Source organism: Panonychus citri, unplaced genomic scaffold (assembly GCF_014898815.1).
Source record: "Panonychus citri isolate SS breed McGregor unplaced genomic scaffold, ASM1489881v1 Contig00139, whole genome shotgun sequence".
Lineage (NCBI taxonomy): Eukaryota > Metazoa > Arthropoda > Arachnida > Trombidiformes > Tetranychidae > Panonychus > Panonychus citri.
Window position 1 is genome coordinate 2,451,901 of NW_026515544.1, and position 25,010 is coordinate 2,476,910.

Here is a 25,010-nt window from a genome sequence, read left to right on the forward strand (position 1 = left end):
ATGAAATTATTTCTCTCTCTCTCTCTCTCTCTCTCTCATCCTAATCAGTTTCATGATGATAATTTACTGAATAAACTAACAAATGAAACTAATGATACAGCAATTTGTTAATCAGGTTTAAGTTAAACTAATTTCATTTGAATAATTTGTTTACAATTGATTTGATTGTAATGATTGTCAATATAAACGGTATAAGATTCATATCCTTAGGCAATTAATTTAATGCTGATTTAAACTACTTTTTCAATCTACTTACATAATTAGATTTTATCTGATTGTTGATTTATGGCAATTAATTTCCATTTTATTTACAATTTTCAATCAACAACAATAACACACAACTAATCAACTATTTAGTTATTTCCAACTAATGGCCAGTTACCATGTTCATTACAATTTTGATACTTCTACAAATTTTCTGGTCAACTTTTCATGATTAATTGTTACCGAAATCATGATTCTAGAAACAATAACTTGTAATTCAATTGTGATTCACCCAAGGAAACAATTAACTATTGTTGTTTTTTTTCCTCACTATCATTGTAACTTAATTTCAATTGTCTTAATTCCTAATCAACATTTTGTCCGTGAAAACTTGAATTCAATTGTTTTCTAATCAATACTCTAGTCACAATTATATTTATCATAATGATAGTGTAACAATAATCCTTTTGTTAATTATAGTTTATTGGTCCGTTTGGATGATAATAATAAGTTAGACAATGTTTTTATTAACTCAACTCTATTATGATAACATTTAAAGCTAATTTCAAGTTATATGAATAATAAATTAACCATAATTGAAATTTAATTTAATTGTCTCATATTCAATTAGATTCTGTTACCAATTGTTATTTAAATTTTCACAATTTATGTTGATTTGGTGTGTTGGTCAGTGGATGGAAAGATATTTCCACCTCCACTGGGAACTCCTGTTTTTGATATTGTAAAATTAACTATGAGAATATTAATTTTTCTCCTCTTTCTCCTTTCCAACTAAAAGATAACAATTAAATCAATTTGATTATTATCTTGATTATTCACAAGATTCTGAATAATTATCATGGTGAATAATAGACTTGTAATACAAAGTAATTTCTTGGTTAAATTGTTCAGACACTTGATGTACTTTTTTTCCCTATGATTTATTCACGCTGAGAAGGTAATATGAACTTTCTGAATACTCATGAACATTATTTATGGAAAACGATGATTATCATCACTAGGAAGATGATGACGAAGATGATTAATAGAAAGAGAAAAAGGGGCTTGAAGAGCTAAAGAAAAAACAAAGAAGAAAAATTCTCCATGAAAAAAAGATAAGAAAAAAAAACAAGTATAAGAAATTTCATCCTGAGAATTTAGAGATAATATTATCATTAATATATTCAACTTGATCATTATTTTAATGGAATGAACTTTTCATGATGATTATCATTGAGAAAACCATGAGGAGGCTGTAGAGGTGTGGATAGGTTGGGAGTGGAAGTGGGAGTGATGGAGGTGGAAAAGTAGATGTTGTAAAGGTTTAAACACTTTCGACTGGTTGAGAAATTGAATAATCTATTTAATTATCTTGGATTAAATGAGTTTCATCATTTCCAATTAAACTGTAATCGCTTGAATTTAATTTTAACAATTAATTAGCAAATTAAATTACCTCGACTTTTTAATCATTCAATTTTATTTTATTGATTCTAAAATGCTCTCATAATCAATTCTAATCATATATTAGAACCCCAATTACCTTTATAATGAATATTCAGTAATTTATTAATTGTTCACATTAAAAATTAAGTAAACTTAATGATGTAATTAATACTTTATAACTTTTCTGTTTGTTAAAACAATCAGTTGATTGTGGTGAATCAATTTTTTTTCTTGCTGAACAATCAATTTAGTTGATGATTTATTGGATTTGTAAACATTAGGAGTATAAATGTAAACGTTAAATTTACTTTAGATTAACAGAAATCAAGATGATGATTGATAACTTAATTGCTCATCAATTTAACAGTTTAACAAAAGTTAATCATTAATCTTGTGATCAAAATGCTCAACGTCATCTTAATCTGATTGTGTGTATAATTGGTAATCAAACCAATACATCATAATTAACATGAAAATGAAAAGTATGATGTGTTAATTATTATATTCACACTCTTAACAATTTAGATTTTTGAATGATAAAAATAAATTTGATGTATTCATGATTAAGGTGTAGTTACTCAATCAGATTCTGAACTTGAATGATTATTAGTGGATGATCAGAGAGTTAATCTTGAAAATCGTATAATCAAATAATGTGAACCCTTGAATCTATTAAATGAATCTTATTATCCACTTAATTGTAGTATATTAATTTACATGATGTAAGTGGTGTGGGTGGGGAAAATGTTGATGGATATTCAGGTGAGTAGATATACATAAATTCATTCCCTCCCTTTGCCTGTAAAAAACATCAATATATTAACTCCTACAAGAAATATCATTAGATGATAATGATCAGTGAACAATCAATTTTGTTGATTTTAAAGGTTCAATTCATTGAAATGAAATCTCATGTAATACTCATGATATGATCAATTTAAATTATTATGCAAATTAACTCATACAATCTTCATGCAAAACTTTTCCACCCTGTTCACCTTAACCTAAAGGTGAATATGGAGACTTCCAATGATCATGTTGAAGATGAGATGATAAAATTTAAATTTAGATTCTCTCTCTCTCTCTCTCTCTCTCTAACTATTTATCATTAACTTGAAGTCATTTTATTAATAAATTAACATTCATAATGAGTTAATGAAAACGTTGGTAACTCCAACATTTGATGTAACAATGTAACATTTTATTAATTTTGATGAAATTATCTTGTTAATTGTTAATTTTCTCAACTGTATCGTAATAAGATCATGAAAATAATATGAAGTTATATGATTCAGTAAGCGCCAATGAATTTTGATGATCAACTGATGTAATTTAGTTTCATGATAACCCTGAGAGTTGAAAACTATTAACTTGTATATACAAACCATTTTTGGTATGTTGAGTTGCCAAAAAAAGTGTCCATAGTTATCAATGAACCGGTATCATGGTTAAATGAATTTTGACTTGGAAATGAAACTTTAGGTTGACTTTTCATCTTTATCATTCTTCTTCTTCTTCTTCTTCCTCTTCTTCTCATCATAGTTATCTTACATTATCTCTTTGTATGATTTCCACTGCGTTAATGTTTCATTCTTGGTTAAAGTGACTTGTTTTTTTGTTCTTTTCTCTTTTTCGAACTGTTTTCTTAACATCTTTTCGTCTATATCCTCATCATCTTCCTCATCATTTCTTTTTCATCTTCCAACAACTGATTCTTATTGCACTATTACATGAATTTCTGGATGTTTGATGAAATGGTCAAGCAGTGGAAATAGAAAGAAATGAAGGTGGAAACTGAGCAACTGGAAAATTGAATTACTTTCGATAAACTGTGAGGAAGAAACTGTGAAGACAAAAGATGAGGATGATAAAGGAGAAGATGAACAGTTGAGATGGATGAAGAATAGGGTAAGAAATGAAGATAAAGATGATGTATAAAAGGTAAAAAAATAGTACCTAGAAAACTAACCTTATGAGGATTGTTTCAACATTTTGGAAAACTAAAAATGAAGAGGAGGAATTATCATCATCATTATCGGTGACTTTTGGGAGTTGAAAGAGGAGAGAGTAAGTTGAACCTGAAGGTGAATACAGAAGATGGGGATGGGAAGATGAGATGAGATGATAACTACATGATAGAAAAGGTATGTGTATATGATGAGAAGAAGTTATTTCAAGTTAATATAAGGTACATGATGGAAGTATTAGTATTGAAGATAAAAAAAAGTTCGAAACGATAATGATAATTGTGATGAAGATCATGATGATAAAAGATGAAAATACTGATGGTGATAATAATAAAGTTTTCGAAGATGAAGTTAACTGTAAGAAAGATAAGGATCAAATTTAGCTCAAGGGGAGTTGATTATTTCTCAACTGACTTTTACCACCCACTTTTCCCATTATTCCATTGAGAAAGTTAGTGAGAAGAAAAATTTTTCTTCTATTCTGTTAACAGTTATGTCTCCCTCTGACTCTCTCACTTTTCCTCTTTATACTTTATTTCTATTATTTGTTATTCTTTTTTTCATGTTCTGTTGTTGTTCTTGTTGAAAATGGCTAATGGTCATCTTTATCCTCTTCATCCTCCTTCAAAACTCAGTAAAAGCGTTATTATTGTTATCGTTACTAACTGATAACTATCAACAACAACAACAAAGTTTCATTTCTTATCGTTTTTTGGCAAATACTATCAATAGGTCAAGTGAATGAAAAAAGGAGTGGACATGAAAAAGCATGAAGATGAGCCAAGAAACTCATCACAATCAGAAATAATAGCATGATGATGATTTCTTAATCATCTTCATTGATGTTATTCTGCTCCTGGTCTTGAGAAACTTTCTCTCTCCTTTTATTTCATCTTTTTTTCCAATTCTTTCATTTTATTGAGTTCCAATGATGATTTCAAGAAAGTTAGATAACTGTAAAAAAGACAATGCAACAATTATCTGATTAAATTTCAATTGAAATCAATTTACCATCACTGCTTGGAATACAATTTGTTAATTGTAAAACTGAATCAATTTCTGGATGATGAACTTTCAGTTTGAAGTTCAGTATTATCAGATTTATTTTGTATTTTTTTTTCGCCTGAATCTTTGATTGGTTTTTCTAAAATAATGAAAAAAAAAGTTAATCTCAACTTTTATCATTTCCAAAGGATTATAAATTGTTACCATGTACCAGTAAAAAGGTAGGGCTGATCCAATGTGCTAAAACAGAATGAAAAATAATGTTTACAATTCTGATTCGATAGAAAAGTTATCATTGGCAAAAACAACAACAACATGAGAATTGAGTTTCAGAACTTTTGAGAACACCATTTATCAATTATCAATGAAACAAGAACTTTTTTCACTTTAATCTGAATCTTTTTTTCAAATTCCATGATGATGGTGATAACAAAAGATATTGAATTTTTTTCTCCACCAGAAAATAATGAAATTTATCATGATATCAGGAAGCTACTTTTAGTTTCTACACTTGTTTGATTACTTTCATCACTATCATCTGATTATGATGAAAGTTTATCCAAAAACTTTTCTTGAGTAATGATTAAAGTTCAGTAAAATTTCATGAACTTTATTTGTGTAAAAGATGAAAATTAATATAATACAAAATAAGGAGCAGAACTTTAATCAAATTTTCATGCCTTTCTTTTAATATCTTTCCCTCTCATTTAACTAGTGTTGCTCATGGCTCTTCATTTCCGTTTCCTGGTTTTATACGTGTTCTCATTCGTCTCCCTGTTTTTATCACAAAGTTATTCAGCTATTTGGCAATTATGTCACAATTGATTCTTATAATTAAAATGTCCCATTGATTAAGATTGATTATTGGCCAATAACAAGTTTCCCTCTTCCATTGAGATAATTTTGATAATACAAATCAATACAAATTGTTGACCTTGCCTATTGGTCATCATGATTGCAGAAAGTGTGTTCATATGTATGTTCATCTCCCCCTGCTAATCATGTTGCCTTCATTTTCATTAGTTAAATGTAATTACATGTTATCTCTCAATCGATTTAGTTTAGATTCCAGAAGAAAACAACAAAACATTTTCAACCAATTAAGAATCATGATAAAATTGTTTCCATCATGATAATCATTTGCTTATCATTAACCTAATCAGTTTGATGATTTTTTTTATATTAAAAACTTTTACCACCTCAAGTTAACAGTCTGTTTGCTGATCATAATCAATATCATGATATTCATTCATCAGACTCAAAGATTATTCTTATCTTAATTTTTATTATCAACATTTCCAATTCCCTATTCATATGAAATTCATTTCAATTCAATGAACATATCAGATAAATTACCTGGTAAGTTCATTTCATTAGAATTGATTGCAATTTTCTGTTCATCTCCTTATCATCCTAATCTTCATCCTTATTTATCTTTTTTTCCCTTCATCATCTGATTCAATTGTTTAAGAATTGGTAACAGTTTAGTTAGCATGGTAACTGAACATGGTTAAAGTATTAAAGTTATAAAATAAAACGAGGGATAAATTCATAGTAAGGAAACGGATTTTCTCATGTTGGATGGAGGATGAACAAGGAAGATAAAGGAAATAGATGAAGATAAGATGATGATTAGAATTACTGAGATTGAGAATGTATGGAAAATTCTGGTTTCATGTTTACCAATTTAATTCACATTGATAATCTCAAAGATTTCCTAGTCTAAGAATCGGGGAAAAAATAACATCTAAAGAAAATCATTAAGGTGAAATCAAAATTCTGGAATCATCGACGATTCTGATCAGAATCATTTGATTCGTGATTTATTACAGAATTGATTTCATGTTTGAACTCAATTATCATTAGATTAATTGATGTAATTAAAGTTCAAGTTCATCATGATGATTATTATTATCATGTCAGATTATGAGTTTACTTTTTTTTTGTCTTCTTTGGATAAATTGTGTCCGGTTTTGTCCAATCAATGATAATTAGTTTAATTGTATCTGATAAATTTAGTCAAGTTGATTGATATCCATTGATTTTCTGTTGAATGGATAAGTATTCATGCTCATTATCATGACAATTTGCATTTAACCGGAAGGAAGTTACTAAGTTTATCCACCGAGATTATAAAATGATGGATAAACTAAAAGTTGTAAATAATAATGATTATGTTAAGATTGATGAAATTATCATCATAAATGATGATGGTTATCACTTAGTACTTTCTATTTCCTGTCAATGTTAACATTTCTTTTCCGTTCTGATGATAATTTTTATTCATGAACCAAGAAAAAATCTCAATGAAATTGTTATTATTCATCATTGTGTAAATGAACATTGGTCATTATCTGATGATTGTACGATAAGGATAATGTAACGGTAAATCAAATGAATACTCTCTCTCTCTTAAATTGTAAAACTTAATGATGAGATTGAACATAAATGAGGATTGATGAACATTAATCCAAATGGATTCATTATGAATTTCAGCCTAATCTTCATTACCTTTATAAAAAAGTTCTGAGTAAATAATTTATAGGAATTTAATCAAATTCTCATGTGTTTTCCAGCCAATTTCACTCTATCTTTATCATGTTTTTCGCAACTTCTTTCACTGATTAGCTTTGGTTTTTTTTTCTTCTTCATCTTCCTTGATGAACTGACCATTATATCTTTGTTCAGGTAATTTTCCAGGTAAATCGTGTTACCCTGATAACTGAATGGATTTCAAATTTAACTCTATGTGTGTGAAAACTAAATCAAGTTGAAAGTTGTTGAGATAAAATATTTACTTGTTTACTTGCGATACCTTTTCTCTTAGCCATTATCATCATGATCATCATTAGAATCTTTGGTGTGTCCCTTTATTCTTGACCTTGAAGGTCATTCATCATCATGTCAGTATTTATGGTTGGCCAGTTCTCTGTTAATTCAACTATGAACAGGCATAAATCACCATTGCCTTCAGTTAGATGAGCAAATCAAGAAGTGAAGATGATAAGGAAAGTTTCATGGCGAAGATGATGATAGTTGAGATGATGAATCAAGGTGGACACTAGCAAAGTGTCGCCTTGTCTTTCATTCTCTCTCAATCTCTCCCTCTCTTGTCTGTCAATTTCAAACTTATTCAACTGACAATTTACTCTGTTAATTATTTTCATCTTCCAAAGTCATCATAATCATTGATTACGATCCTCTGAATAATCTTGAAGATTAATATCATGATAAAACGATTAGCTCAGATTGTCATTAATTCTGAACGATTTCTAATTATCCTATTAGTATTAATCTTCAGCTCTTGTATGAGGAAAATTTTTGTTTTAAATTTTTTAAATGAAATTAAACCAATCTTTTCATAAGATTAATATAAGTGCCAAATTTTATATTTTGTTTTAAACTAAATCATGGTGAAAATCATGATGAACATGAAAACAACATGTTCATCAACACATTAACATTTGAAGTAACAATTTAATTTGTATCACGTACTCATCGTAAATGATTTTTCACCTTTTAGATCAATGAAATTCAGGAACCAGAATTTAGATGATCTCTCTCTCTCTCTCTCTCTCTCTCTCTCTATCATTCCGATCATTATTACATGATAATTAGCAAAAATAACATGGAAAATTGTTTCATGGATTGATAATTTTTGAACTAATTGTTTACGATTAACAATACGAGAAAGTGAAAAAAATATATTATATAAATTAACCAGCAAATTAATTATAATCTACCCAATCAAAGTTAATTGCGCCTCATCATAGGGTCACAATTAAATTTCCATTAACATTTTAGTTATCATAATACTTGAGCTTTGATTGGTAATGGCTAATGAATCAACCACCATAGTAATAATAATAGTAATAAAATGTTTAATAGATTTGAGCTGAATTATGATCAGCCGAAAAGCTATTGATTAAATTTTTGACTGTTTATAAATTGTCAAGTATATTGGATGAAATGAGAAGAGAAAAATTTATTTCCATTTAAAAAATATTTCAACTATTATTATGTTCATGTTGTGTATAATAATAATTTAATATATTCATCACATGTTGATTGAATTTCCACCTATTCAGAATTATCATGAATTCTGGTTTACTTGATGGTAAATATTCAGTAAAAACCTTGTTGTCAAATAATATATGTATTCACACTCACTCTCCCTGTCTCCATCATTGTCATGATAAAAGTCAATGTCAACAACCAATTGACATGATTAACATCATCACCATGCTGATGATCATCATCATCATCATGAAATGTTTACCGATGATTATGAGATGAGCAAAGGATGATAGTAATTGTCACGGTTATTTCTGGTTAAATAATTATATCGTTATAATCACTATTACCAGCATGAGTATTATCATCATCTTGTCTACCATTTGATGTTTACTGGACTCTTTTGGTTGCCATTGGAATGATGATGATGTTCAGTTGAGGGAGTGGATGATTTTCCCTGATTTTCTGGTTTTAATCTGAGTAACATTATCATAATCAATATCAAAAGATTTACACTGTTTGTTTCTTTCAGGTTTTCATGATACTTGTTCTGGATTCTCTGAATTTCTTCTGTAACCATTAACATGTTATAGTTTGTTTAACCATCATGTTCAATTGTGATTCTGTCTTTTCCTCGGTACAAACCAACAGGAAATCTTGAACATGAGATATAAGAGTAAAATACACAAATAATATAAGAAAAAGAAAAAGAAAATAGAAATTCTAACTTTCACTGAAAAATCAATTGATTATGCATAAGAATCGTTGAGAATATTAATAATTCTGATATTCTTATTCTCACTTTTGGAAATCTACTACAAATGTTTACCCTTACATAGCCTAAAGAAAAATTATTATCATGATCAGAAACTTGACTTGTGCTGATAAAATGATAATAACAATCATATGTAATAAATAATAAATCACCAGAATCATAATAATCAGTTTAACTTGTAGCTGAGTGAAATCAAGAAGTTCACAATTTACAATTTACAATCCAAATACACCATTTCCATCAAAACGATTCATGGAGTTTGATAACATTAACATGATGAAGTAATTTCAACTTCGGAAAACAAGATGAAGGAAATACCCGCCTCACCAACTTTTCTGTGCTCATCATCGCCATAAATACCTAAGACAAGATTACATTTAGAATTAATATCTCACCTTAATATCATTTGTAAAAAAAAAAGTTTCATGTTAAGTAACTCGAATAATCCAATTAGAAAGATGGAAAAAGCTCAGAAAAAAAAGTATTCAGGTTATGTGTTGGAACGATTTTTTCTTCCTCCTTCTACCATAACCATCCCACCCCCTAGTATATGTATTTATGGTAATAATAGTTACCATGTACACATGGTAGGTTATGCTAATTGGAGGAGGCAAATACATTTGACTGAATAATAAGACATAAGATTACCTTAAGAATCAAGAACTTTTTTTTTAATATTGTTACAATGGTAATGATTATATCCACCCCATTCTGTCATGAATCCCATCATGCAATCACCATGTTACTCGGCATTGTGAAGTCAAAAATAAGATGAAAAATTATTACAATGGTTGAAAATTTTCTGAAGCATTTGAAGATCATTTTTCATGAGATTTTTCAATTGTCAAAGTTTAAGTTAAAAGGTAAATAAATTAGACAATTAAACAACAACAACTTTCGGATATTAAGATGTTGATTACCTGGAACGTGAAAATTGGTGAAAAATTCATTTCTCCATGAAATTGTTCAGTTATTGTGTAAAAGAACAAAGAAAAACATCAGAATTTTCTTTTGTCATTATTTACCTTTCAATGAATTCTAATATCTTAATTGTAAATATCATGAGTATCAATTATGAATTCTGGTTTTACTTAACTACAACCAACATAATTAAGATTAATTTGTTTATTGATTGTGTTTTATTTTGATTGATTGACTGTGTTGTTTTTGTCAAACTTCATGAGTGAATTTTCATCATGAAATATACATTATATTTGTTTATATGTTACAAGATTGATTTCATATTATCATTTATCTAATTAGCGTAACTATTGTTTCATATATCATTAGACTGATGATATAATTGGTTGGGTATGAGATGATTCATCTATTGTTACATAAACCTGATTTATTTTAGCTCTTGATTAGTTTTTGTTTTCATGGGGTGGGAAATAATGATGAAAAGAGAGTGGGTTAGGTATATATAAATACATTGTACTGATTTTAGCCAAAGTTTCACTACCACTTGAGTTTCCAATGCTGAAACTATCATGAAGGAAACTTGATATAACATGTATATATATCATAATGTATCCTTTTGAAACTAATCACCACCCACTCACCCACCCTTCACATAATAACAAGTTGACTTTGCTGGGAATTGAAAGGAGGAGAGAGAGAGAGAGAGCGGTTTTTTGTTTCCACCCTGTTATTGAAGCACATCGTTGGTGTGTAACCAAGACAAGAAGCTGAAAAAAATACTCTTGTGTAAATATTGTGTTGACAATTGTTCATGTCTAATGGAGGAAATCAGAATCCATCCTTGAATGAATGAATCACTAGCTGAATACACTCAACAGAGATAAAGAGAGAGAGAGAGAGATAGTCTTTTACTTCACTTATCCTCATCATCTTGAATCCAGCATGAAGAATTTTTTTCTCCTTTATTCTGATTTTATGTTCACCATAATAATCAACGTTTTATATCAACTAATGGCATTATCATTATAATCATTCGTTCCCGAATAGAATATCAAAAAAAAAAACTAACTATGGTGAAAAAAAGTTCATTGTGATAGACGGTCGAGGCCAAAGTCGTTAATATTATATCATGAACAATGAGGATGAAAAAAATGATATAAATGATTAGGGTATTGGAACTGATCCATAATAAAAAAAGATCATATCAATAATATTAAGAAAAAATTGGCAACTTATTGAGGTGACATTCATCATGTTATTGAAAGAGGTGTGGGTGTTGAGGGTGTGGTAGTTCTGGAAAAGTTTTCTCTATAATTCTGATCATTTGTTAGCATCGTTAATTGTTAGCCAATGATTAGCATCGATGACAAACCATCATCATTAAATATTCATCTGATTTTGACTTGAAGTTGGAAACCATTTCCAAACTCATTGGTGATTTTATCTTAATCATGATAAGTTGAAATACAATTTCAATTATATTTGAATCAGATTCATTCACATTTATTTACTGATATAAATTTTTTATTCTTGTATATTAAATTTGTCTGTTTATGACATAATCACAATCAGTAAATCAGTTTTACTTTTCCTTCATGAAATTATATCCCATCATGGTGAATATTGAGAGTCAATATCTTTTTACATTGAGAATTGAGTGAGTTCTCATTTCAAAATGATTTACAATGAAATCTGATAATATGAGAACTATTTGATATTCATCAATAATCAATAACAATTAATTTATTATAAATCCATTATAATTGTTACTTTATAATCAAATATTTATAATATATTAATATAATTGATATGTTTAAATAGTTAATCAGTTTCATTGATTATTGATTGAGTTAGTAAAACAAAAGGTACAATCAATGAATAATGATAAGGTTGATTGTTATTCAAATTGAATTATAATCGAGAAACAATATTAAATTAACAACAATTTAGCTAATCATTTAAATCGATCAGTGCAAGATGCTGATCTCATGAAAGAAAATAAAGTTGATACGTGAATCTGAACTTTTCATCTACAATTCTGAGTACATATTATGTATTATTATTTTTTCTCAACCCTTGATCTTACTTTTTCATCCTCTATCATCATCATTATCATGGTCATCTCATGATAATGTTTTCTTTTGAATGTAAAAGCATAATCATTATCATGATAATCATGTTAGTAATCAATGAATCAATAGCTGACGTTGAACAATAACAAGAGTAGAGGAAAAAAACTGAATCATGATAGCCTATTATCTAATATATTGAAGGTTTAGATGACCACTACAAAGACTAAGATCTACTCTTCTGACCACTACTATTGTATTTGTATTGTACATGTATTATCACATTCATACACCTTAACTAATGACCATTCAGTGGGTTTGATTGTATTATCAGTTTTAATCTGATATCATCTTGATTGTTACCGTTAACAAGTTGGAGTAATAACAGTTATCTGTTAATGGACAATAATAAAAACTTTAGTCACTTTATCTTACCAACTCCCACTTTCCACTCCCAATCTCTCATGTAAACATTTATATTTATCAACATTGAATCAATTTGATTCTAATCATGTTGACACGATAAAAATCAGTCAACTATTGTCACGAATGCAAAGGTATATGTACTTTATGTTGATCACTTGAAGATATTAATCAATAACTTTGAGAGATTCATGAGATGATTCACTTATGTGTACTGAAAATTCAATCGAAATTGAAAATATAAACTTTTTTTCCTTTCTATCATATGTATTATATGGTTGATTTTCCTTATTTCTTTCAGTTATCTGTCCAAATTCAACTTAATCTAATGTTTGTTATACATTCTGTCTCCTATCATGTTTGATTACGAGCGATCTCACGTTTACTAACCTGTAAGAATGATGAAAGAGTCTGTTTACCTCCTCAGCAAGTTCAGTTTCAATAATCTGGTCCATTCAAAGTGGAAGCATAAAGCAACAAAAATCTTGAAGAAAAAAACCAGAAATATATCGTTGTAGACGGAAAATATCATGATTCATAGCAACATTAGTCAAAATGAATCATCCTGAAATTGATGATAATGATGAATATTAATCCAAGAATTGAAAATGAATTGAGTTTATTGTGATTGCTGAAGATAAATGTTAATAATCACAATGAACATGAAACGAGAGCATAAAGTAAACAGAGTAAGTCTAACAATATCTCAGAACTTTTGATTGAACTTGTGGGGTAGTAAAAGGCAATAACGATCATCTCAATGAATAGCATGATGATATTTCATGGGGACGAGAAAATAGATTCATAATCTCAGTATTAGGTTTGCTTTTTGTGTGTTTTTGTCTTTTCTTATTATTCTGATTGTGTTGTAATATTTTCAATCATGGATGATAATGACGATGAAGATGATGAAAAAATGAATCTTATTTGTTAAAAGTATAATTTTAATGATCAATCTTTAAGAAAGAGAAAGACAGAGAGAAAGAGTGAGAGAGAGAGAAAAAAAGGGGAGAGAGGGGATTTTTCTCTCTCACTTTCTCTCTTTTATCTTCTATCATCATCTCTACTTAATGATTATGAGCTTCACAAAAGTAAATTAATATTGCTTAAAGTTAACTGGGAATAATAAAAACTAATAATAAAGATGCTGAATTAAACTAATTTATGATTTTGCTCATCATCTTTATCCTCATGATAATGATGATGATGATGAATCATTAACATGATTATGATCATCACTTTGTGTCCTTGATTATGATATTCATTAAACATTTTTGAAACCTGATGAGAAAATGAGGAATTAGATTTAAGATGAATTCTCTATCAACATCTTCCTGCTCCAGGACTGTCATCAGAATTATCATCTCATTATCATCATCAGAGGGTCAGATTTCTCATATTGAGACAAAGTTTCATGATAAATGAATAGTAACTTTCACTTTCTGGTGAAAACTTTTTCTCTGATATTTTAAGTTCATTTAAATATTGATCATTTTTACATTTTCCTAAATCTTCATCTTTACTGACATTCAATTAACTTACAATTGGTTTAATTTTCATGCTTTTCATTATCACCATGATAAAGGTAATTAAATTACAGATTTCAATCTTGATCACAATTAACGATTTCACAATCTTGTCATTATTTGGATTGAGCTTAAATTTTATCTAATCAACTTTTTGAAACCATTTCAACACCTTTAATCAGATTCAGGGTTGATAATAATGAAGATAATGATATTTGCATCTCAGGAATTTGATTCAGTTCAATTCAATTCCATTATCATTGTCACCTTATATTTTTCATGGTTTTATTGTTAGATATTAACTCTCTTGAATACTTTGATTACCTTTTAACCACAAAAGTGAATTAAATTTTTTTCTCACCTTTAAATTAGATTTGTGTTAATTTAAATTGTGTTCAATTGAACTTGATAACAATCGCATTTGATTGTGCGCTGATTATAAAATTGAATTTAACTTAAATATTCAAATTGATGTAAAAGTTTTTCTTTATCAACAATTCATCTAATTCTTTACCAATCTAATCTCAACCAGTCCAGACAAGAGAAAGATTTTGATTAACTTGAGTTACTTTTTAGCAATTAAGTTAATCAGTTCAATATTCTGGTTCGATTTACAAACTAAATAAGAAGTAATTTCATATAACTGAAAAGAGATAAATTTTTCATGTTGATTTATATTCATGTGAATGTGTTGAGATGATCATTTTTTGTCATTATGCTGATTAAGGTGCTAAAGAAATAGAGAAGAAGAATGAAAAAAGAAAGAGACCAAAGATAAAGATGGAGATAAATAGATGATAAAATATGTGGGAAGATGAGAAAAGTTGAAGATGAAAGATGAGGATGTGAAAGTTAAGAGATTCGATTTGGAATCGATCAGAAAATTTTTCATCATATCTTCTCGATCTTATGTTTGTGCGAGTGAGAGATGAACTCGGATGATGAAAAAGATAGAGATGAAAAAACGCTCTGTCAGATATGAAAAAAAACATGGAAAAGCTCAGGATGAAAATGATAGAAAAGGGTTGAGTGTCTATTGAGGCGGAAGTAAAATATGAGAGAGCAAGTGGATGAGGGAGATTCACACAGATGAGAGTTGAAGAAGATAAAATGAAGAAAACAACAGTCACTTAAAGTAAGAGATTAAAACGGATGAGAAAAATATGAATCAGTGATGGAGAAGAGGAAAGTTCATCATGATACTTTCTTTCATCATCTGCATCACTTTTTATCATCTTTCTCTATCAACTGAATTAAACTGCTACAACTACATAGCAACGGTTGAGTTAATTCATCATGACGATTAATTATTATCACCATGATATGAAGATATTGTCATATTATATATTGGTGACACTCCTCATGATTTTCCATGATGATCTATTTCATCCACCCACCAATCTACCTGCTCTCTTCCACCTTGATCATTTGTTATTCATCATAACAATTCAAATTGTAATATACAGAAATTAATAATAATCGTTTGATATGAATGATATTGTCATATTATATATTTATCCTGACACTCATGATTTCATGATGTTATCTATCATTTATGTACCACCAATCTACCTTTCTTCCTCCTTCTGTTATTCATCATAACAATTCAAATTGTAATATACAGAAATTAATAATAATCATATTTGATTGTTATTGATACTTTTTCCTAACCCACTCCTTGTTTAATGAATGTAACTTATGGGCTTCATATCAAGGTAAACATTATCCAGAATATTTCAATATCCTGAATAACCGGAAACAGATAACATTTCCAAGTTTCCTTTTATGCTTGTTGACCACTTTGTGTGTTCACATGATTTCCATTTATTTCCCCACAACTCAATCCTCATCCTGTGTTACCTGGATGAAGATTAATTTTATCATTATTTTTTTCATTTCAAAGTTTTCAATATTGCTCCAGGTGATATATTCATGTAAAAATTTCTGACAATAGGTCAACTCTTGAACTAAAAGGTAAATTCAAAGTTAATTAATGAGATTAACATGATAATTGGGCATCATTAATTTTCATCACCACTTTTAACAATCTATTTAGCATCAATGGATTAAATTGATGATAATATTTTGATCAAAACGTAAACACTTTCGGCACTTTCTCATTAATACATTTCCTCAAATCGATCAGTTTTAATTCTGGTAACAGTTTTACCATTGCTTCTACTTGATGACTTTTGTCAATCGGGGAGCCTCTGATCGCAAGATTCGAGGATCACGGAAATTTCAACGAGATTAAAAGGTGAACACAAAGGTTTCTCGACGCTCACTTTCTTGGTTACAATCAAATTTATGAAAATTAGATAAAAATTGGATGGAAAGGATTCCGAATCAAAAATGCTATATCTCTGCAACTAAAAATGTCCATAAGTTGTAAACTCGTTAGAAGCCTCATGATGTAAGTTTATTTGATTGTGACCATCAAATGACCTTGAAACCGTATCCTAACGGAATGACCTTGATATTGTAATATGACAATTGAGTATCGTCCAAACTACCATAACTTGAGTCTGAATACTCAAAAACAAAAAAGTTATTTAAGAAAAACTCGTTGGAAGCTCGGTGAAATGTCCTGTATAATTTAACATTGACCTTTAAGCATCCATAATCAAGAATGACCATTTGATAGTTGATCATAAATCTTGACCATATAATTGACTGAGATGACCTCTCTCTCTCTCTCTCTCTCTCTCTCTCTCTCTCTCTCTCTCTCTCTCTCTCTCTCTCTCTCTAGCTCGTTTCTTGTGCTCACCCATTTTATGTTTCGTCATTTGTTACCCTTGAGAGAGACTGGAAATTTCAGACTGAAAGAAGAAAGAAAAATAGACAGAGATGAAGATACTTTTTTCAGTTGTAATGTAATGGTTGAAGAAACCCAATGAATACCTGATTGATTACGATAAGATTGCATCAGAATGAGAATCAGAAACTGAATAAATATTCAAAGTTCTGGCTAAGTTTTCATTTGCTTTTCTATTGTTTCCCTTTCCTTTTCTTTCTCCCTCCCTCGCTCTTTCAATGAACATACACCACGAAAAAACCATGAATATCATCATGAAGATCATCAAATGTAATCAATCTTACTTTGGATAGAAAATGAATCAAATGGAGAAAAACAAAAACCAGTAAAAACGATTTCAGAATAAAACAGATTCTATGTAATAATATAATGATCTAAATCAAGATAATAATCTTGATGATATTTAAACTATACTCAAGTTCACGGAAACTGAATCTGAAACACTGAACTTCAAATCTTTTCTCCTCAATTTTGGACTATTATTCATATGTAACATTATGGACTCACATGAGAAGTTCATATCTCATGTAGCTCCAAAAAGTTCACTTGAATTAGAGGCCACAAATTTGAGATATTTGTATCATTTGAATTGTTCCCTGTTCTCAACCCTACCCACAAAGAAATAGAAAAGAAAAAGAAAAATCAATCAAATAACATTTTCTTCTCATCATTATTTTTCCTTTCATCATGCAACTCACTTCCTTGTCTTCATCTTCCTCATCATCTTTATACTATCATGTTCATATTATTATTGATACTTCCGCCTTTCAGCTTTGATCTACTTGTATTTGTGATCTTCCGACCCTTTGATCAAAAGTAACTCCGACTACTTGAGATGATAAACTTTCCAATTTCAATTTGAAATCTTTTGTTTCATCCAACAGGAAAATGAAAATAGTAACTAAAATAAATGATGAAAACTAATTCATCTTGAATTTTGCTCCCTCAAAGTATTCATAGTAATACAAATTATCACCAAAACGTAAATTGATCACTGAACCAATTTTAGTGAAATCTACTAATTCACACACATTCATTGGTGAATTTACTGACAGTCATTATGAAACAATAAAACTCTGAGACTCTACAACGATGGAAATACATATTTCATGTGAAATAAGAATCAGAATCAGAGTTTGAAAATATACAAAATTGAAACATAAAAAAATAATATTTTTGCTCTTAAAAAAGTTGAACTGTATTTGTATTTCCACCATTGGATTTGCATTGGAAATTCAATCAACTGCAAATAGTTTTCTCTTAGCATAAAAATATTACAATATTGAAATTATATCATCAAGATAATCATGATTATCATTCCATGATGATAACAGAATGGTGATGATAAGGATACGCTCGAGGAAAGATTGAGAAAAAATAATCAATAGATAGAAATTGAATATTATTCTGGTATTCATTTTTTTCTTTGTATTTCCCATGAAGAGCTTATGTTTTTATGTATATTTTGTAGGTGATGATGTTATTTTCCCGATTACACTACCACTAACATGATGATGATGAGATGAATTGAATTGAAAAGCTCATTGAAATGATAAACAATGAATTTGAAACTTACATCTTATGATCATCATTCATTCAGATTTCCAATCCATTTGATTGGAATCCTTTTTTTTGTTTCTCATGAATCTTTATCATGATTTTGAAATGAATACAATTCTCATCGAGTGTCTCAGATTTTGTGCTCATCTTCTTGGTCTTTTCTTTGCTCCATAATTTCATCATTTCTGATGATTCTTTCACCTCACTTAGCACTCAGAACGTAAAAATATCAAATCATCTTGATATTATTTATCCTTATCTTCATGAGGATACTTGAGTCTCTCGTTGACTTTTCAGATTATGACGCAATCCTGAACTTCTGATAATGATTGTTGACATTCAATGACATGATATTCATGGATTTCAAAAGGAAATGATTCCAATTGGTGTAAAGATTTAAAGAAATGAACAACAGTCACCATGTTATAACAAATAACAAGACAATTGTCTTGAATTTTTAGTCTTTCTTATTCACAGGAAATTCAAAAGTTATTCTGGTGAAAATTTTTGATTGTAATGAGCTACAATTTAAACTTTATTATCGTTCAATTGTTCAAGTAATAAGTTACAATCAACTCTATTTGAAAGTAAATCCATGGGGGTAATCAAAGATTCTGGGATTGAAAAAAAAGTTCTGACACTGAATTCAATATCTAATACAATGTATAATGATTATCACCAAGAAAAAAAAAGATTGAACGAAAAACATCTCATATAAAATTATCTCAAAATTCATGGAATTGATTAGGAAATTGTTTCGAACTCAATTGTTGACAGTTTGATGGTAGTTGATTGATATTTATTATAAACAATATTTCATCGTCAATCGAAGTGGCAAATTTATCTCCCTCTCTCTATCTCTTGTGAATAAGTGAATGAGTGAGAAAAAATTCTGATTACATTGCATTGGAGGTTAAAACATTGTGTTAAAAACCACTTATCAATCATGATTAAATTTAATTACTGACCATCAAGATGACTAATATTTTGTTTGAACATTTCTCAATTTGTCAGAATCTTCATCATCTTCACCCTCATCGCCTCATCACCATCAAAATCATCATCGCCATCCTGTTGTTGTTTTCATTCATGGGGAATCATATGAATGGAATTCAGGTTCTGTCTATGATGGATCAGTTTTATCTTCTTTTGGTAATCTGATTGTTGTAACAATAAACTATCGCCTTGGTGTCTTAGGTAAGTAAATTCATGTAACACAAATAATGAAAAAGTGAATTTAACAAAAACCATGATGATCACAAATATCGTCATGATGCTTGGAAGAATACAAAAGTGAGCGAATCAAAAATAATATTATAATAGATTTTCAGAATCATCATCAAGAAGGATGAACCATTTTCATGGTAGGAATCATAGGAAACTAAACAGGAGATTTCCATTTAACTATCATGTAGCTAATGATATTGAAATAACAATGAACGACCATGATGATTGTTGATGGTTTGAACCACAAGAAAGCAAAACAAAAAACTCCATCATGATGATCGTTACCCTCATGGTGATGATAACGATTATCAACACAAACTATTAGTATAAGTTGATTGTTGAAAGTTTAACAATCTTTCAGGTCAATTTGAGTCGATTTCATAAAAGCTCATTTTTATTACATGATGAAACTCATTGAACTTAGACACTTAATACAATGTTAAATCACTACAAGATGATTAGATGATGATATAAATAGTATTCTGGTCAATTTCATGATCAATTTTCAATGACACCTTGTTAAGGTAACGTAAAAAAAGATTCAGAAGAAAAGTTTTTCATTGATTCCATGAAAAACTCACATTTAATCATTATAAACGGAATTTACATCATTCCAACTTTTTAGTGTTTTACCTGAGAAAATTTCAGTTTATCTCATGAATTATCATTAACCATTTTGACATGAATAATATGAATGATTCTGATGATTCTGATGATTCTGATGTATTTGATTGTTACAGTTAAATGGTTTACTTAAGGTCATCGACAGTTTGATTCTGTGAATGGTTGTCTCAGATAATGTCCTGGTTCCATCATGATATCAGATTCATGATGGAAACTTTTTCCTCCTACCTTGATGTATTCATTGATCATTTCCAGATTAATGATGAATCTTTCCAGTCTACCCTGTGGAACTGTATGAATAACATGAATACTCAATGATTCTGATAATATTATCAAGGTATCAGTGCATGAAATTCATAAGTAAAAATAATACAATTAGTTGATTGTTCAATTGTAGCAAAATCATCATTAAATTTACGCCCAGTGATAAATTTGTGACATTTGAATCCATTGATTACAAATTAACCTGAAAATCAGTAAGAAAATTATACCCATCAAGATGATGATTATCATCATGATTATTATTAATATGATAATTAGTCATTACAATTATGAATAACGGTTGTAATTAATATCAACAATCATGATATCATAATTATCAACCGATTAATTTTTGCTCCAAAGCGATTAAGATTTAGATTAATTGATTGATTTAATTTTGATTTTGTTTCCATGATGATTTGTTAATATCATCACAATGGTGATAATGATATTACAGGTAAGATAATGATGATGATAAACTTTGTAAGAGTTAATGAAGACTTTTTTATCTCTCTATTTATATTATATTGTATGTCAATTGAATGTCAATGTGTATACGTTGTTTAAATTGTTTGATTTAATAGAAAACTTAATCAACTGATCACAATTCAGTTCACGATTTAAAGATCAACCTTGGCTAGGAATATAACTGTTTATCATCATCATCATCATCTCATTATTGAGGAACAAGAAAGTTAATAGTTGAATTAACAATCAACGGGGAGTTATCATGTAATTCAATTTTCATCAGCACTTTTTGTTCAGCATCCATGTTATCACCGATTGTTGGGTGAAAAAAAATATTATCTCATTTTTGATAGAAAGTATTAATATATTAATATATTTGACCTTTCCTTTGGTCTTTCAACTTTGGGCACTTAAAGGTTTTTATCCAGCCATGGACGGGTCATCTAGAGGTAACTTTGGCCTAATGGATCAAGTAGCCGCTCTTCATTGGGTCCAGGAAAATATCATTGAATTTGGAGGTGATCCGAGTAATGTTACAATCCATGGACATGGACATGGAGCTGCATTGGTCAACCTGCTCATGTTATCACCAATGGCTAAAGGTAAATTATCATTTTCTTACCAGAATATATTCAGACGTTGATTATCATTATCATACTTTTCTTCATGATAACTTATTCATAGAGTTGATTGAAGTTTCAGACTAACATTGATCGTTGTACCTTGAGGCAATTCTGATTATTCTGAATGGCCATTTCCAATGTATTATTAATAATAATAGATGATTGAAAATCAAATGATAAATAATTGGCAAGAATACATCTAATATCTTGAGGAAAAAAATTCCATCTCTCTGAACATTAATGAACTTTAATAAAGTGATAAATGCTAATGGTCATCTTTTCACCAATGACCATTATTTCAAATATGTTGATACTGAATTTATTTCATCTTTTTTTCATATCATCATCATCATTATCATTATCATCATCTTGAGAACATGTAATAATACTGACATGTATTGAATCACAAATCAGTGAGACAATATCAATACACAAACATTGATGGAATTATTTTTTTATCATTCGTAACGATAAATATCATGATATTGATCAGAATCAAATTGAAATTCAATTCACGATAAAACGTAAAGTAAAATGATTCTTTTAGTTTTTCATTTCAATGGTCAATCTAATGATAAGTTTATAACCAATGGTCAAGAAAAAATACTAGAAATTATGACCATTGAATGTATATTTATATTATTTGATTTAAATGACCACTAACTGACCATCATAAACTTTATTCTAGAAACAATTAAAACATAAAAAAAAAGATAAAAAAAAGTGGAATAATATTAATATTTAATTGAGACTCTCAAATGATATTAATATGATTTACATGTCGAGTTGTAATTGTTAATTTGATGATAATCAATGTTCAATCATGATTATGTCATGTCAACAATGATTATGTGTAATTTGGTGAATTAAGTGTTGCTACTTGAATCCACACCCGAAAATGCTGAAGATGAAAATGCTGGAACAAGATGATGATGATTAGTAGGAAGATAATCAGTGAAATGTTTCAATAAGAAGATAATTTTGCCATCCAATTAAGAGGATTTAACAGTTAAGTAGTTGTTAATCCTTTACCTTTTAACCATTTTCTTTATCCATGTTTATTTTTTTTCTGTCCAACAATCAACCAATTTACTATCAACACAAACTATTAAGTCACAAACAATTTATTATAATGACAAATCATAATGATTAGTACAATTAGCTAACCATTAACTCTGTCAATGATTGTTATTGTTTTTATCGATTACTTTTCCCTTCATAATCTTCTGGGTTAAACTTTCAATTCTGAGAATTAGAACTTTTTTTCTTGACCTTTACCTTTGTCGATTTTTTCAGACTATTACTCGATAATTAGCTTGTTTAATTTCGGTTAAATCACGACAATTTGCTAATTGTTTAATGTTATTGTTGTTGTGGAAAGTATCTCATGTGAAAAGAAGGCAAATTTTTTTACCGAATTTTCTGAAAAAATGATTCGAGTTCCCTGAACTTCTTCTCGTATGTTTTGAACATTTCATGAAGTCTAATGGATAAATAATAATAACCTTTTTGTTTTGTTGTTCTTTTTGAAATATTCATTATCTATTACGAATTTGTCTCGCTATTTTTAGCATTATTTTATTATTTAGCTCATGATTATGAAGAAAAAGGATTTTTATTTCCATGAAGCTTATCGTTATCATCATTGAGAATCATCATGTAAAAGTAAACTGAACACACAAATTTGATTCTGGTAAAAGTTATGATGGATGAAGTTAAAATTGTTGAGCTCACAATGGTAACGAAAAGATAAGCTGAATAATCATCATCATTATCATGATAATCTGAATAATCTAAAGGAGAAATTTTGAATTCTGAAACCTTCAGTGGTAAAAGGAAGTAAGAAAACAATTTCTATGTAAATCTCAATTCTTTTTACCTGAGAACTTTTTTCTTCCTTCAAACTTTGTACTCGATAGTTTGTCTATTGATGTGTATCAGAAATTTTCACCAACCTGATCTTTGAATTCTAAATGGATTCAAATTAGTGGAAATTCACCCATTCTGTTAACGGTTGATGGTTATTAGTTTTCAATCACAGGGAATATAATGAAAATCGAATAACCAATTTGTTGTTGATTGTTTTCCCAATTAATTTGTATCGACAAATATTTTTCGTTTTCATTTAGGTTTATTTCACCGAGCGATTATGCAAAGCGGATCAGCTTTATGCCCTTGGGCACTTGCCTTTAATGCGATAAAATATGGCCGTGAATATGCTCAAGCGATCGGATGTTATTCTGAGGAATCGAAAAGTTCAAATATTGTTGATTGCCTTCGACATAAAACAATCGCCGAATTACTTTCCGTCCAAATAGCGACACCTCGATTTCTAACAGGCTTTGGTCCAATGGTTGATGGGATTATCGTAGCCTCTGACCCTTTGACCATGATGAATGACCCAACCTCAACCTTTTCCTCATATAATTTGATAATTGGTGTCACTCGCCTTGAATCGTATAACTTGTTCAGTTCAATTGACTTCGATGAGGGACTAAATGAGTCTCGACGTGATAAAATTATCCGAACCTTAGTCCGTAATATTTACACTTATCATCTTCAGGTAATAACAATATTAACACCGATTAAGTAATTAACTTTTAATGAAACATTTTCTTTTTCAAAATTTTACTTTTCCAGGAAATTTATCTAACAATCAGCAATGAATACACTGAATGGTCACAATCAAATCCCAACAATCAATTGACTCTTGAATCATTGACTGAACTATTAAGTGATGCCCTGTTCGTAGGTCCAGTGGTCAAGACTGCCCTTATTCATTCAAAATCAACCAAAGCAACCAAATTATATTATTTTAGTCATACCTCTAATCTCATGTTAACAAATCATTCCCGCCTTGTCTCTGTCCATGGTCAAGATTTACCTTACGCTTTGGGAACTTATTTACTTCCAGAATATCATCCAGTTAATAATCATTCACGAATTGATTTGATACTCTCTGAGATTATGATGAAATATTGGTCAAATTTCATTAGAGATGGGTGAGTTTCCAATAACATGTAGCTCATAATTGAAAAACATCACAAAATTTCATCGAAATATATTCATGATGAATTTTCAG

At 29.1% G+C, this 25,010-nt stretch overlaps 1 protein-coding gene across 1 annotated transcript in view; it reads left to right on the forward strand.

Moving 5' to 3' along the window:
* The window catches only part of LOC128394198 (neuroligin-4, X-linked-like), a 45,898-nt gene that overhangs the window by 18,325 nt on the left and 2,563 nt on the right, over positions 1 to 25,010 (forward strand). The window contains exons 3-6 of the mRNA XM_053354490.1: positions 19,740 to 19,922; positions 21,722 to 21,907; positions 24,058 to 24,491; positions 24,569 to 24,930. Of these exons, the coding sequence (XP_053210465.1) occupies positions 19,740 to 19,922; positions 21,722 to 21,907; positions 24,058 to 24,491; positions 24,569 to 24,930 (1,165 nt within the window). The remainder of the gene's footprint in view (positions 1 to 19,739; positions 19,923 to 21,721; positions 21,908 to 24,057; positions 24,492 to 24,568; positions 24,931 to 25,010) is intronic.